The sequence below is a fragment of the Colossoma macropomum genome, unplaced genomic scaffold (genome assembly GCF_904425465.1).
Source record: "Colossoma macropomum unplaced genomic scaffold, Colossoma_macropomum, whole genome shotgun sequence".
NCBI lineage: Eukaryota > Metazoa > Chordata > Actinopteri > Characiformes > Serrasalmidae > Colossoma > Colossoma macropomum.
Window position 1 is genome coordinate 36,505,185 of NW_023494784.1, and position 13,487 is coordinate 36,518,671.

At 41.3% G+C, this 13,487-nt stretch overlaps 1 protein-coding gene across 3 annotated transcripts in view; it reads left to right on the forward strand.

The window, feature by feature from the left end:
* gsk3ba (glycogen synthase kinase 3 beta, genome duplicate a) overlaps positions 1 to 13,487 on the forward strand; it is a 65,414-nt gene that overhangs the window by 26,253 nt on the left and 25,674 nt on the right. For all 3 annotated transcript variants that reach the window (XM_036570700.1, XM_036570708.1, XM_036570716.1), the window contains exon 2: positions 8,866 to 9,059. In XM_036570700.1, the coding sequence (XP_036426593.1) occupies positions 8,866 to 9,059 (194 nt within the window). The remainder of the gene's footprint in view (positions 1 to 8,865; positions 9,060 to 13,487) is intronic.

Genomic DNA, 13,487 nt, shown 5'->3' on the forward strand with positions numbered 1-13,487 from the left:
TTTTAGCGCTACTGTTTGCTGCAGATAGCGAGTGTCCTTTTCACATGCTTTTTAGTGGTCGTGACTGCACTGATGACACAGTTCAGCTCAAAAACAAATCTGAGAGCTTGTCTTTTGTGTAGTATAGCTGCCAATTCTTTCTACATCACTTACTCGTCATTTATCCCATCATTACCTTTATTACTTGCCCAGTGTCATCTAAAGCTAATGCAAAGTCTAGTTTAAAAAGTTTTTTTGTTCAGTTGCAAGTAATTTCCACACACGCAACAGATATTACGCTTAAAGTTTTTTTGGGGACTTTCCAGCGATAATAACTTGCATCACAGTCATGCGGCTAACGACAGACTCGTCCTTTGGACAGTGTTGACAGTTGCACCATCGCCCTCTACTTTGAGTTGTGCCTTCATGAGGCACTGGATTGGTTTAGAAGTTTCACATTCAGTTTGTTCCCACCATAATAAATCTACCATCTCTCACACATTTAGCCCAAAATTTCTCGACTTTGTCCCCAGATGTGTATTCTGAGTACTAGATCACATCTGGTCCCGCAAGATGACAGGTAACATAAACTCATCCACCAATCTCTCTTGTATGGCAGTAATCAGTACGGCTGGTTAACTGGGCCCAGCAACTAGAACTTTTTTTAAAAGTCAGGCAGTTTAGTCTGCCTTTTGCTTCCTCACAGATGGAGTTAGCATCTCCAGAAACAACTCACTTGATGTTGTATCTGGATTACAGACATCTGAGCTATAAGCGAAAGCTCTCATAAAGATCTAGCAGCTGAATGAGGCGGTGAAACTCTCCGTTCTGCGTTCAGCTTTCCAAAATGAAAAGTGCCCCCCAGGCGTGTTTGCCGGTTTGTGGTCTGAACAACATGGTGAGATTCCAGAAAAAAACATTAGTGTTTAGTTTTGATGTGAAAATGCATTCAAATATTTCATATTTTTGACATTTGTGTCACGTTCAATGTTTTGCAATCTCGTGTGCATCGATATTTTTGTTTTTAGTGCCTGGACTTCATTATTCTCTTTTAGCATTACATTTAGCTTCGCTGCCAACAGAATAGAGGTCTGCATATACGTGAAATTGAAACCTGAACAACCCACGACTTTGAGAACCAACCCAGTCTGACTGGTACAGCTGAATTTGAAACCCGAACTTACGTCACACATTAACAGAGAGGGATTATTGTGGTTAATCGACACCAAATGTTCGGCTGGGATAAAATGGTGTTCTACACATCTGTAATATAATAATGTTTACTATCAGTTTATTTTGTGTGGAATTGGCGATCGTACCTGGATGAGAACAGCTCTGCTAAAGTTACCCTCACTACTGCTGATATTGCAGAAATGCTTACTGCACCTGATGTGCTGCTGAACTTCCTCCCTGGTTTCATTCAGAGGCATGTTCCCCCACTCTTCAAACTCCAGAGCTATTCTGACCACAGCTGTTGTTGCCAGTGTTTCTTCTGAAGTGAGGAGTATTAATAGGGTGTTTGTTGCTGCATTTACAGCCTCTACTCTTCTGGGAAGGCTGTACATTAGGTCACAGCTTCTTAACCTTTTTCAGGGTGCAGTATTTTTTCTTTTTTTCTTTGTAAGTGTTAAAAATATTTCACGAAGTGAAATTTAAGGCAGTTTGTTTCCACTTCGGAAACAAATTGTCTGCGTTCTTTCCAGTTTAAGTGACACGGCTGCTCGGCAGCATTATTTTCTCTGTTTTTTAAAAGGTTAAAATATTATAGCATCACTTTTGTGACCTCCTTGGAACCTCCCCCATGTTGGATCATTGCTGTGAGGATTTGATTGCATTCAGCCACACGAGCATTAGTGAAATCAGGTACTGATTTTGGATGATTAGTTCTGGATGCTGAACTCCACTCCAACTCATCCCAAAGGTGTTGGATTGGGCTAAATTAAGTCTTAATAAACAAGTTAATATTAAATGTAGTGTTGTTTCAGATGAGATAACTGGCGAGAAGTCACTTGTGTCTGCATTAGAACATGTGTGACATGATTTGGCAGAATATTAATGAGCTTTGCATGATGGCAGTGCCCTTATACTGTGGTGCATATATATAGACAGTGTGTGTTTGGGTATTGATTTAGTTGTGCTCCATCACGCACGGCTTGCTTTGTGTGTATGAACATCAGATGTGTAGTAGTAGTTTCGTAACTGCGGTTACGCTTCATGTTGAATTGGCTTCTCAGAGCTTTTGATGGAGAGATGAAAGCATGTTCAGGCCTTTGATAGAACGGCCAGCCGGTTATTATGACAAAGCAGCTTGCAAAGCGTTTTACAATTCTAATGGCTCTCGATGTGGGGTAAAATCACACACACACACACGCATGTACCTCTTTCGTTTGTGTGGAACTTAATCAAAACATTCAATTGTAGGTCTGTGCCTGTGGAAATGCTGTGGCTCAACCACCAAACTCACTTGTAATTCTTTGTCTTTTCTCCATGTTAAACAGCCATTTCCAGCTGAGACTGAGCTTCAGGAACATTTTGATTTTGGACAAGGAGCTGAAAAGAGCAGCCTTATACATGATGCAGCTCAGTGTAGCAAGGGAAGGAGCAAGTAAGCGAGGCAGGGAGTTGAGTGAAGGAAGGAGTGAGGTGAGTAATGAGGACTGAGTAAGGAAGGAATAAAGAAACAAGCTGGAAAGGGAAGGGAGGAGTAAACGAGTAGGAGAGAAGCGAGTCAAGGAAGGAAGGAGCAAGACATGAGGGAGAAAATGAAGGAGAGAGAGAGAGAGAGAGAGAGAGAGGAGTGAGGCAAGAGTGAGTTAGTGAAGGCAATAGCTAGAAGTGAAGCAGGGAGTGAGCGAGCGAGTGATGGAAGGAAAAAGCTTGCTTTTGAAGGAAGGATAGAGAAGTGTAATGAGAGAGTCAGGGACCGAATGAAGGAAGGAATGAGTGAGCAAGTGAGGGAAGAGAGACTTTAACTTAAGAGCATTTACTGCCTGCTGCTTATCATATAGAAAAACACTGAATGGTTTCTGTTGCCACTGAAGTCGTGAACCAAGAATTAAATGTGTAGCCTAGTCTGCTGGACATGGGGTCAGTAAAGCTCCTAATATGTGAAGTGTTTGTGTTGTATTATGGCTAAATTACTGCTTCTCCAATGTAAAGGAAAGGATTTCTATATATATAAATATATAAATAAACGTTATTTATTTTTTGCTTAATAGAACAGTCATTCTAGTTTAATGTAATTGCATTGCAGGTATTGTAGTAATACCCTGATTTTCATTTGTAAGTTTCGGCTGGCGAAAAAAGGGTTACATTCTGGAAACGACCAGTGGAAAATTGTCCAATCAGGATTTTTTTTCCCCACCATGGTATTTAGGTAGATACAGCTAAGCGGGCTCTCCTATTGCCTAGGACTTCAGGAGCTGTAGAGAAGGCTTAACGTGTCGATCTAACCATTACCATAATTAGGAACGGACTAAAGAATGAAATAAAGCAGGAATTGATTTCCAATGGGTGGGGCTAATTTTGTGAGGGGCAAGCATCACTGAAGGCCGTCTGGAAGTCCGAGATACGTCACTGATTGTGAATGTGAGTAGTAGTGTTTAGCCAGTTGATAGAAAAGGAAAACAGCAGAAGCTCAATGTCAGGTCTCTTTAATGAAAGGCTCACTGTGAAACTGCAACATGCAAGGTATCTAGAACAGCCAAAACATGTGAAACAGCAGTAGCTTAGCGCTAACATACTACTAGAATCCTATGGGGGGTGGGGGGGCTTGCAGAAATTAGCATCATACTGCTGTTTGTTTTGGCCGTTTCTGCTCCATGTAGGTCAAAGGTCATCAGGCTGCAGTATTCTGTTAAATACTGCCTGACTGTGATCTTTAGGCCCTGAGGTGCCTTGAAGCACACAGACTGTAGGTGTGTACGTTTCTGGGTGTGTACTGAGGGTGAGACCATACATAAGCACTGAGTCATTTAGGTGAAGATGCTCCTCTTTCTTCATCATCTTTTTTTATCATTCTGTTTGTATGTGGTTCTTCCTTCTCTTCCATCTCTTTCTGTTTTATTCTCTTAATTTCTGAAGATAAAGAGAATAAAACTTTTCCTCTGTTTCTCTCCCCTCCTCCCCTCTTTCTCTCCCTTATAACTGGGAGGGGTCTTCAGAAAAACACCCCATCTCTTTGCCAGAAACTTCAGAGAGTGAGAGAAGGGGAAACTTTACGTCAGTGGAAAAAGAATCGCCTTACAGCCGCTGACGATACCGAACTCACTCAGGCTCATTTTTTGGCTGATGGGGTTGTTCATACTCGTTCATACTCGTAGAGCTGATTTGGGTTTATTTTATTGCGATGTCTTATGGCTTTCTGTGAAGCAGACATATTATTTTTTTATATATATATATATATATATATATATATATATATATATATATATATATATATATATATATATATATATATATTTTATTTATTTATATATATATATATATATATATTATTTATATATATATAGTTTGTTTTCTAGATATCAGTGTCACAATATCAGATGTAAGTAAACTTTCGTAAAGTTAATGACATCATGCTTCTGAGTGCTGCTACTCTATACCAAAAGAATGTCTTACAGACTTTACATAACTTGTTTTGTTTGGGTTGTTTTTCACTGTAGAGGCTATTGCAGTGGTGTCCAGTCTTGTCCTCAAACGGCCGGTGTGGCTGCAGGTTTATTCCAACAAAGCAGGAGCTCACATGATCTGTTGTTTGAAGACTGAGCAATTGATTAAACAAGTGTAATCAGGTGTGATCTGCTCACTTGGAATAAAGACCTGCAGCCACAAGGGCCCTTTGCAAAGAAGACTGGGCACCTATGGCTTAGAGGTTCCCAGGGCCATGCTGTGCCATTGTGCGCTGGTGCGGTTTCTTTCTTCATATGCTGTGCTGCTAAACCAGAAGCAGGAAATACTGAAGAACACTAGCCTTTAGCCAGCTGACTACACTAGCATTAGCACAGCCCATCCGGGTAGAGTTCACATCACCACAAAACAGTTTCACTTTTTATCTTTCTGTCACTTCAACACCAGATGAATTTGTGTTTTGTCTTTCTCCAATGTTTTTAAAACATTGGTTCACTGGAATCGAGCCTTTACTGCAGTGGGAGGCACTGTACACTCGCATTAGCTTAGCCCAGCAGGCAACAGCTTAAAACACTACAGAACAGGCGGGATGTTTAAAGTGACCGACAATCTGGTTTCCAACTGCCACGGCATCAGCAGCACTTCGGTGTGAGCAGACCCTTGGTCACTGCCAGCATACATTACATGATAACAGGTGGCATCGGATGTTGGTACCGGTTCAGTTTAATGAGTATGAATAAATGAACCTGGTATCTGGTATCGTATCAGTGCACCCATAAACACATTCATTGAGACATCATGGTATTTATGAAGACAAAAATATTCCCAATTCTGATGTAGCGAAGTGAATGTTCCCTACCCATGATTCTGTGTGGGCAGTTGTGTATATGCATGCACAGCAGAGTTGTTTATCATTTCAGCAGTACAACTAGTAATAGCCAGCAATCAAACATAGCTTGGAAACAATCAGGCAATTGTCAGCTAAAATTTCAGCTCAAGTGACATCAGCCAGGCCTGCTTGATGCAGGAATTTGGGTAACTGTAGTCGTTTTCTGTGTCTGTGCACAGAGTGATATAGATAACTTCATGTCAGAGCAACCTAGTTTTAGCTGCAAAGTAAGTATAGCTAGGAACTAGACAAAGCAAGGCCTGTACTTTAATAGGTCCATACAATGAAAATACAAGTCAGTAACTTTCTCTACAATGTTGTATCCCAGATCAAAACCAGCTCAATTACTTTGTTTATTGAAATTTTGAAAATTTTGAAAGCAGTTAATCATAAGGAAATATTAAATTCTAATGACAGGCCTAGATCGTTCTGATCACCAGTAATGTGTTTCTTCTCCCGTTGCTGTTCGTGCTGTTGGCGCCTACTAAGCTCACATAACCAGTCCGACAGCGTGGCAGGACCACAAGATCATTCTTTCCTCTCTTCACTTAGGGAATGCTTTTGTGAGCTGCGTTTTTGGTGAGATGTGAGGAATCTGCTGCTGCTGCTGGTTTTAGATTTGTATCTCATCGTTATGCTTGACTGATGGCTACATGCATGTGCATGTATGTATGCGTGTCTGCATGTTCTGGCGGTGTGACTTCAGGAAGTGGGCCAAAGCATCTCGGAGAGGTCTTTGTTGCCATGGAAACGACAGGGAAATGGCCGGGTTGGTGTATAGCCGCACAGCTGGGGCTGGTTGGCCGAGTTTCAGGTTCAGGAGGAAAAGGAAGATGAATTGTGTGTGAGAGAATGAGAGGGAGAGTAGTACTCTGGAGCGTGACCATTCTGATAGGTTACTTCTATATCACCATTGTAAAGTGTGCTTATGGGAGTAATTTCAAGTTCGTTCGTGTTTAAACAATACTTAACGTAAAACGAGGCAGGTTGTTTGGGGATCCAGCCTCTTTAGACTACTCCAGGGACAGTTTTATTGAAAGCTGTATTAATTAACGTCTTTTACTCACTGTGTATAGGAATGAGTGAGGGTTGGTCTCAGTGTATGTTAGGAAGGGGCTCGGGGCCGACAGTTAACCTTTAACAGGGTTAGCAAGGACTTTGAACCGCAGTCTGGAGCACAGAGTCACTACCAACACTGCCAGTTGTTGCGGTGCGCACACACACACACACATATACACACACACACATATACACACACACACACACACACACACACACACATATACACACACACACAGTCCTTCTACTGTACTTTTTGCACCTTACATGTCTTAAGCCCCACCTTCCATGGATGACTTCAAGAAAGACCACTGTGGAGCACTAATAATCCCTGTAAATTAGGGATGGGCAGTATCTACTAATGTAAAAGCTTTTGTTGCTTTTGTTTAGGCTCATATTATAAAATAAAAAAAATATTCAAAAGGTTTGCTTACATGGTCACCAAAGTAAGTGAAACCGTCTTTCAATAAATGCTAAACTATCTAACAATTGATAAATATTAAACAGTGCTGCTAACTAGGAGAGAGGAGCTGGTTAGCATCAGCTTAGCTAGCATGATAACAGCTCTGCTCACCACAGAACTTATTTGATTCTGACTAACTAAAACGTGACACAATTTAGATCAGTTCAAATCTGAGGCAGTGAAGTTGAGTAACTGGCACTGAAGGGACAGAAAGGCGAAATTGAACCTGTTGCCTGGTGGTGTAGCTGTAGATCTGTAGTCTTAATGTTAGCTTAGCGTGCAGGCTAGATGCCCAACAGGGCCACACAGTGCAGTACAGGCTTGATTCTGACTGCTGATCTGCTGCAACAAATGTATATTATAAAAAACTAATGTGTGAGAGAGCAAAAGTTGAGTGACTAGTGTTGGAGTGACAAAGCCAAAATCAGATCTTCTCACACGTGCCACACACCACAGCACAGGCTTGGTTCAAGCTGAGTGATGCTAAAATGACAGCCGTATAGAGGTTGTTTGAGAGCTCAAAGTCTACTGACTGGTTTTGGAGTGACAAAGTCAAAACTGATTGTGTTAAATATATATATTTTACTTTAAATTTAACTTTAAATTTGATTTGTAATTGTCTTTGTATTTTCTCATTTTTAAAGCGCTTTGAATGACCACAGTGCGTGAAAGGTGCTATATAAATAAATAATAAAGTTCAGCTTCTTTTACTACAAGGGTTTAAAATTACATTACCCATCTATTTGACTGGAAAGAAGACAGTTTCAGCTCTCATACGACACCCACCTTTTAAATGTAGCTTATGAAATATGAAAGTTATGAAGAATATGATGAAGTGCATTTTGGAGTTTGGAGTTTAAAAGGTTAATGCAAACATTATCATGTAATGCCGTTACATTGTGATATATTTGGAAAATATTGCGATTATTGAATTTTATCATTACTGCCACAACCACATTTTTTACTACATGTATCTCTGAACATTAGTGTCCGGATGAACTGGCCCACTGTTGGCACATTTCTGTAGAGCTCTATAGGTCACTGAACATATTTCAAAGATTCCTGTAAGTACCCTGCACTTAAAGAATGTAAAGCTCCTCCAAGTCCTCTGTACGGTTCTTATAAGCCACACCTAGGATTATTCTTCACGTGCCTTGTGTTCTGTAAGGTCAGTGCAGGCAGCACGCATGCCTTTGCTTATAAGCTAAAAGCCTAAAAGTTGGCTCATGTTCAGGCTTTTACTTTTATGGTTTACTTATTTAGCTCAAAGTGAGTTGCGCTAGCTGGCTTGAAGTGTCTGTTCTCCCTGGAGGTCATGGGTTTAGGAAACTTGATGAAGGATGTAACAGCCATCTAATCTGTAACCCCTTGGGCCAAAATTTATGACTGCTGGACTGCTACCATGTCATATCACAGGGCTTATGACATTCAGTGGAGTATTACACTTCATCACTGATTAACACCTTTACACTGAGTACTTTAACTGCTTGCATACTAAGACTGAAAATGATGTTCTGCAACATTGGGTCATTTAGAAAATGGATTAAAGAGTGATATTTGGCAAGGATTGAATTGTCTATTATCCAGCACCTTTAATACCAATAATGAGCCATACTTCTTACTGCTTTTCAAAATTGGATGGGTCCAATGAAGCCTTAAGTCAACAGTATACTCATTTTCACTGGTTGTGCATGTCTGTGTTTACTGTCATCTCCTAAACAAACAAATAAAAAATAAAGACCCTTAGTCTGGTTTGCTCTGCTCAGATGGAGAGAGCCTTGCCAGTTGATTCTGCCTGTGTATGCTGTTTATAGACTGACTCTGTCTCATCTGTTCTGTGCTGTAGGAGATAAGGATGGCAGTAAAGTGACCACAGTGGTGGCGACCCCAGGCCAGGGTCCCGACAGGCCGCAGGAGGTCAGCTACACAGATACCAAGGTCATTGGCAACGGCTCATTCGGTGTTGTCTACCAGGCCAAGCTTTGCGACTCAGGAGAACTGGTGGCAATCAAGAAGGTCCTGCAGGACAAGAGATTTAAGGTAAGATTTTAGTCAGTGCATCCATGGTTAACAACTTTAAACAAACCTTTGTCTATCAACATAAATGCTAGCTGGTCACAGTTAGCACCACTTGTTTCATGCAAGTCTGTCTTTGTTATAGGGCCGTCATCAACCTCTGCATGTTATAAAATTCTGCCTGTCAGTCAAATGGCCCATTCCTGTGAAGCTATTTTGTTCTTGGCCACATTTAGGGACAAAACCCAACAGACCTTCTAATGATAGCCAGATGTCTGGCTTGCAAGGCTACAGTAAGATGCACAAGGACAGGTGGAGAAGCATGAGGAAGGGATGAGGTGAAATACAGACCTACAGAAAGTTCCTGGGACAGTCTGGCCTTGAATAATAAAAATAAGTTATTATTTGCTGGTTATTTTAGGATTTTGGCTTCTCTTTGAGTGTGGCATGGTAGCAAATGAGTGAGACGCAGAAAGAGGTTGGAGGAGAGAAATGCTCTCTTTCTTGAGCAGTGAGAAAGCTGCGGAAGACTGAAAGCACTGCTGGAGTTCAACAGGAGAGAGACAAAGTCATCCTTCCCATCCAAAGCTAACTGTGCTGTCCTTGACTCTTGACCACAGATGGTGGTGGTATACGGCTGTAATTGGGTCTCGCCTGAGTTTGCGCTGACCTGGCTGGAAGTTTTGAATTTGAACCCGACTGTAGCCCAACAGAATTCTCTCTAAACCTGACCCAAACTTGACCACCACCATCTGGGGATAAAACCCCACAATCCGAATGAAAGCACCTGCTAAGTTACTGAGCGACTGACGGCCTTGTATTGTCTGTATTTTGTCCTCAGTAACTGTGATGAGAAATTTTGAATGATGTTTGAGTTTTAATTCAGTTTTTTTCTCTCCATTAGAGGTCACATATACTGTATGTGGGAGTTGATCATGTTGTGTGCCTTTTGCATGTATCAGTATCTGTAATAGTTCCTCCCATAAACACCAGTATTCAGTGGCTTGTTTTATATTTTAACAGACACCTATGTTTGCTGTCTTCTGTTCACTTTATCATGTCTTTCAGGCTTACGTTAGACTCCACCACCCAAACTCATACCCATCACTCTCTCTCTGCTTGACATATTAAACTCATCATCCAGTAATCACATCAAGTTCTGTCACCATGGCAACTTCACCATTCACTCTCAACCGTCACACTGACGCTCGCTTCTCGGTGCATTCACTCTTTAATGAAGTGCCCTTCTCTTCAATTTTCGGTCAGATTGCAGAACTGACCTTCCGCATAGCAACTGGAGATATCAATGACTCTTAAACCACCTCGTTCATTGAGAATGAGAAATGCTTTCAGTTGCCTTTCCGGCATTAAATTTGTAGCTAAAGGTGTTTATCATGTGCCAGAATGTGCCATTCTAAGTTGTCTGATTGGTTACAACAGCCAGGCTCATTTGGACACAGTCAGAAAATGATCTATAATACTTTATTTGAAGGCTACTTTTATAGTTTTAAGGGTGTCAGAATCGTCCATAGAACTGATAAAAGGTGTCTTCTTTATAAGGTTCATCACTAGAAATGATGCTTCATAACAGTGTTATAAATGGGACAAATGTCAGTCACTTTAGTTCAGGTTCCTGGTAACACTTTATCTGGAGTTTTGTAGATAATTAATAAACTCTTAACAGCAACACATCAACATATCAGTGAAGTAGCAGTAGTGAAGCTTCTGAATACACTAAAATAAATATCTTGTAGATGTTCTGTTGATACATTACTTACATTAAGAAGATGTTTTGTTAGTGTTAATGTTCCATTACACAGAACCTAACCTTACCCAACCTTACCCACAACCTAACCCTGACCTTAATCCTAACCTTAACCTCAACTCAAAACCTAATCCTAACCCTCATATGTTTTTGACGTTACTGAAAGTGTGTTGAGTGTTTGTTTCATCTAAACAGGACCACTCAAAATACAACAGTGTTACCAAGTTCTCTTACGCCAGTACAGTGTAATTATCTTCATAAGACTTGTCATCATGTAATAACTGGCGTAAGCTGTTCATAAATATCCAGGAATTGTTCTATAAAACTGGCATCTAAGGTAGCCTGCAAATTAAGTATTACCTGAATAAACCTTTATCACTAGCCTGCTGAGTTATCACTGAGACAATGATCAGCGTTTGCTCAGCCTTGGCCAGTGACTAGGTGGTGTCATAGCCTTTATGAATTAAGGTTTTGTTATTTTATGATAGTGATTTTCCAGTAGGACATCTATGCACAGTTTGATGTTATTTCCTCTGTTACGCTGCATTTCAAGCAAGCAATCAGTCAACCTTTTATCTAAACTCAGAGTACATTGAAGGAAACCCTAATTTACAGTGTAGCTGAGCCAATACAGAGAAGGATTGAGAAGTTAAATAGCAAAAACATAACAAATGCTAAAAAGTAATAGTAATCATAGTAGTAATAAACCATTAAAATTACAAGAAGATAGTAACTAAGATAGTAAATAAGATGAAATAAGGATAAATGAAAAGAACATTAATGAAATAAAGGAAGAAGTAAGAGATGTGAAACATGTTCGTGTTTGGGGTGCGGAGGGTGGGGGAAACATCTCAGTGCACCTGGAATTCAATATTAAGATGTTTAGTTTCCGTACCCCCAAACAGTAAACATCTGTTTCATTCCATTGCTGCGGTTCACGGCAAAAGTTGGGAATTTTGAAGACTTGGTGAGCATTCAGTTGACAGCCGTGTTGCGCTGTTGTTTGATTTGCCGTTGACAGTCTAACTTCATAATGTAAAAGCAGCTGTACTCATTAATATTGCTTCTTTACAGTTTAGCTGTGTTAAAACTTGGAAGATATGTTTCCTCTTATGAGCAGTATGACTGCATTATGTGCTTGGGGATCTGTGTATAGATGTGTGCTGAGGTGTCTGCACGTGTGCACTGACACATTAATTGTAATGGTGGTGTGCTGGCTGTGCGACATGGAAAACCACAAAGCCAAATGATCTCATAGAGAGAAGGAGTCAGGTGGTGAGAAGAATAACATGCTTAAAAGGGCATACCAGTCTTAAAGCTTAAGCCTAGACCTGTTTTATAGACTTCATCTATCACATACACCCACACGGATGTATATAATCTGTGGGTCTTAGTGTCTGCCCTTGTGGTTTGTGCATGTGCAACACAGACTGTTAAAGATTTCTTCTTGCTGAACAAAGACTCTACCTAACTATCTAGCCATGTATCTACTGACACTGTTCGTCCGAGATCCAGACGGCCCTTCTAATTACTGAATTGAGCTACTTTAAGTTGCGCCCAATGCTGACGCAGGTGTTCAGTTGTGCGCAAACACAGCTTGTCTAATCTCCATAGAAATGCATTGACTGATAGAATGGGGCGCTCTGGAGCAGCCGCACTTGAGTCTAAGGTCACCGTGTCCATGCCGGGCATCGGCGAGGGGGGGGTATAAAGCCCCCCAGCATTGGGCTGGGGAGCAGTGGAACTGTGTTCTCTGAAGTGATGGAGCTCCATCCAATACCTTTGGGATGAGCTGGAGTGATGTTTGTGATAGAGAACTTATGGTCCAGCATCAGTACCTGACCTTGCTAAATGCCATCAAATCCTCACAGCAGTGTTCCAGCATCAACTAAAATATTTGTTTTTTATTTTTTGGAAAGCTGTCAGTCTGGCTGGCTGTCTGCATCTGTAAAGTCTGTCGGTCTGTTTATCGAGCTATAGATCAATCTATCTATCTGGCTGTCTACGAAATGGTCGGTTTAGGTTTTCCATTGAATGTGTGATTATCTGGGCCATATGTGGTCTATATAGCATATTATTTCTATGTGTTCGTGCTGAGTGACTAGTGTTTGACAGTGATCTGTTCTGCTGCTGCTTCCGTCACTGTTGCTGAACAGCCCACACTGTACAGCTGCAGTGGAGAATGCCTAGAAATGTGCTTGATATATTCAGCTTTCGATGATTCTAACAGGATTTATTTTAATAACCCACCTCTGCATTTCCTTCGTTTCCCTTAATCACTGTGAATGTGATGTTTCTGTTGCTTTCTCTCTCTCTCTCTCTCTCTCTCTCTCTCTCTCTCTCTCTCTCGCTCGCTCTCTCGCTCGCTCGCTCGCTCTCTCTCTCTCTCTCTCTCTCTCTCTCTCTCTCTCTCTCTCTCTCTCTCTCTCTCTCTCTCGCTCTCTCGCTCTCTCGCTCTCTCCCTCTCTCGCTCTCTCCCTCTCTCTCTCTCTCTCAGTGTGGGTGGTGTGCTAAATACAGTCTCCATATCAGCCAGTGTGGCTCAGAGGGCGTGTCTGTCAGAGACTGGTTGCCATGGTTCCGGCCCATTGCGTCGGTTCTATTCTGGTCCACTCGGCTTGTCACAAATGAGCCCAGAAACTGACCTGCAGCTTCTGTGTGTTCAGCCTGCGGGCAGTACAGTGTTC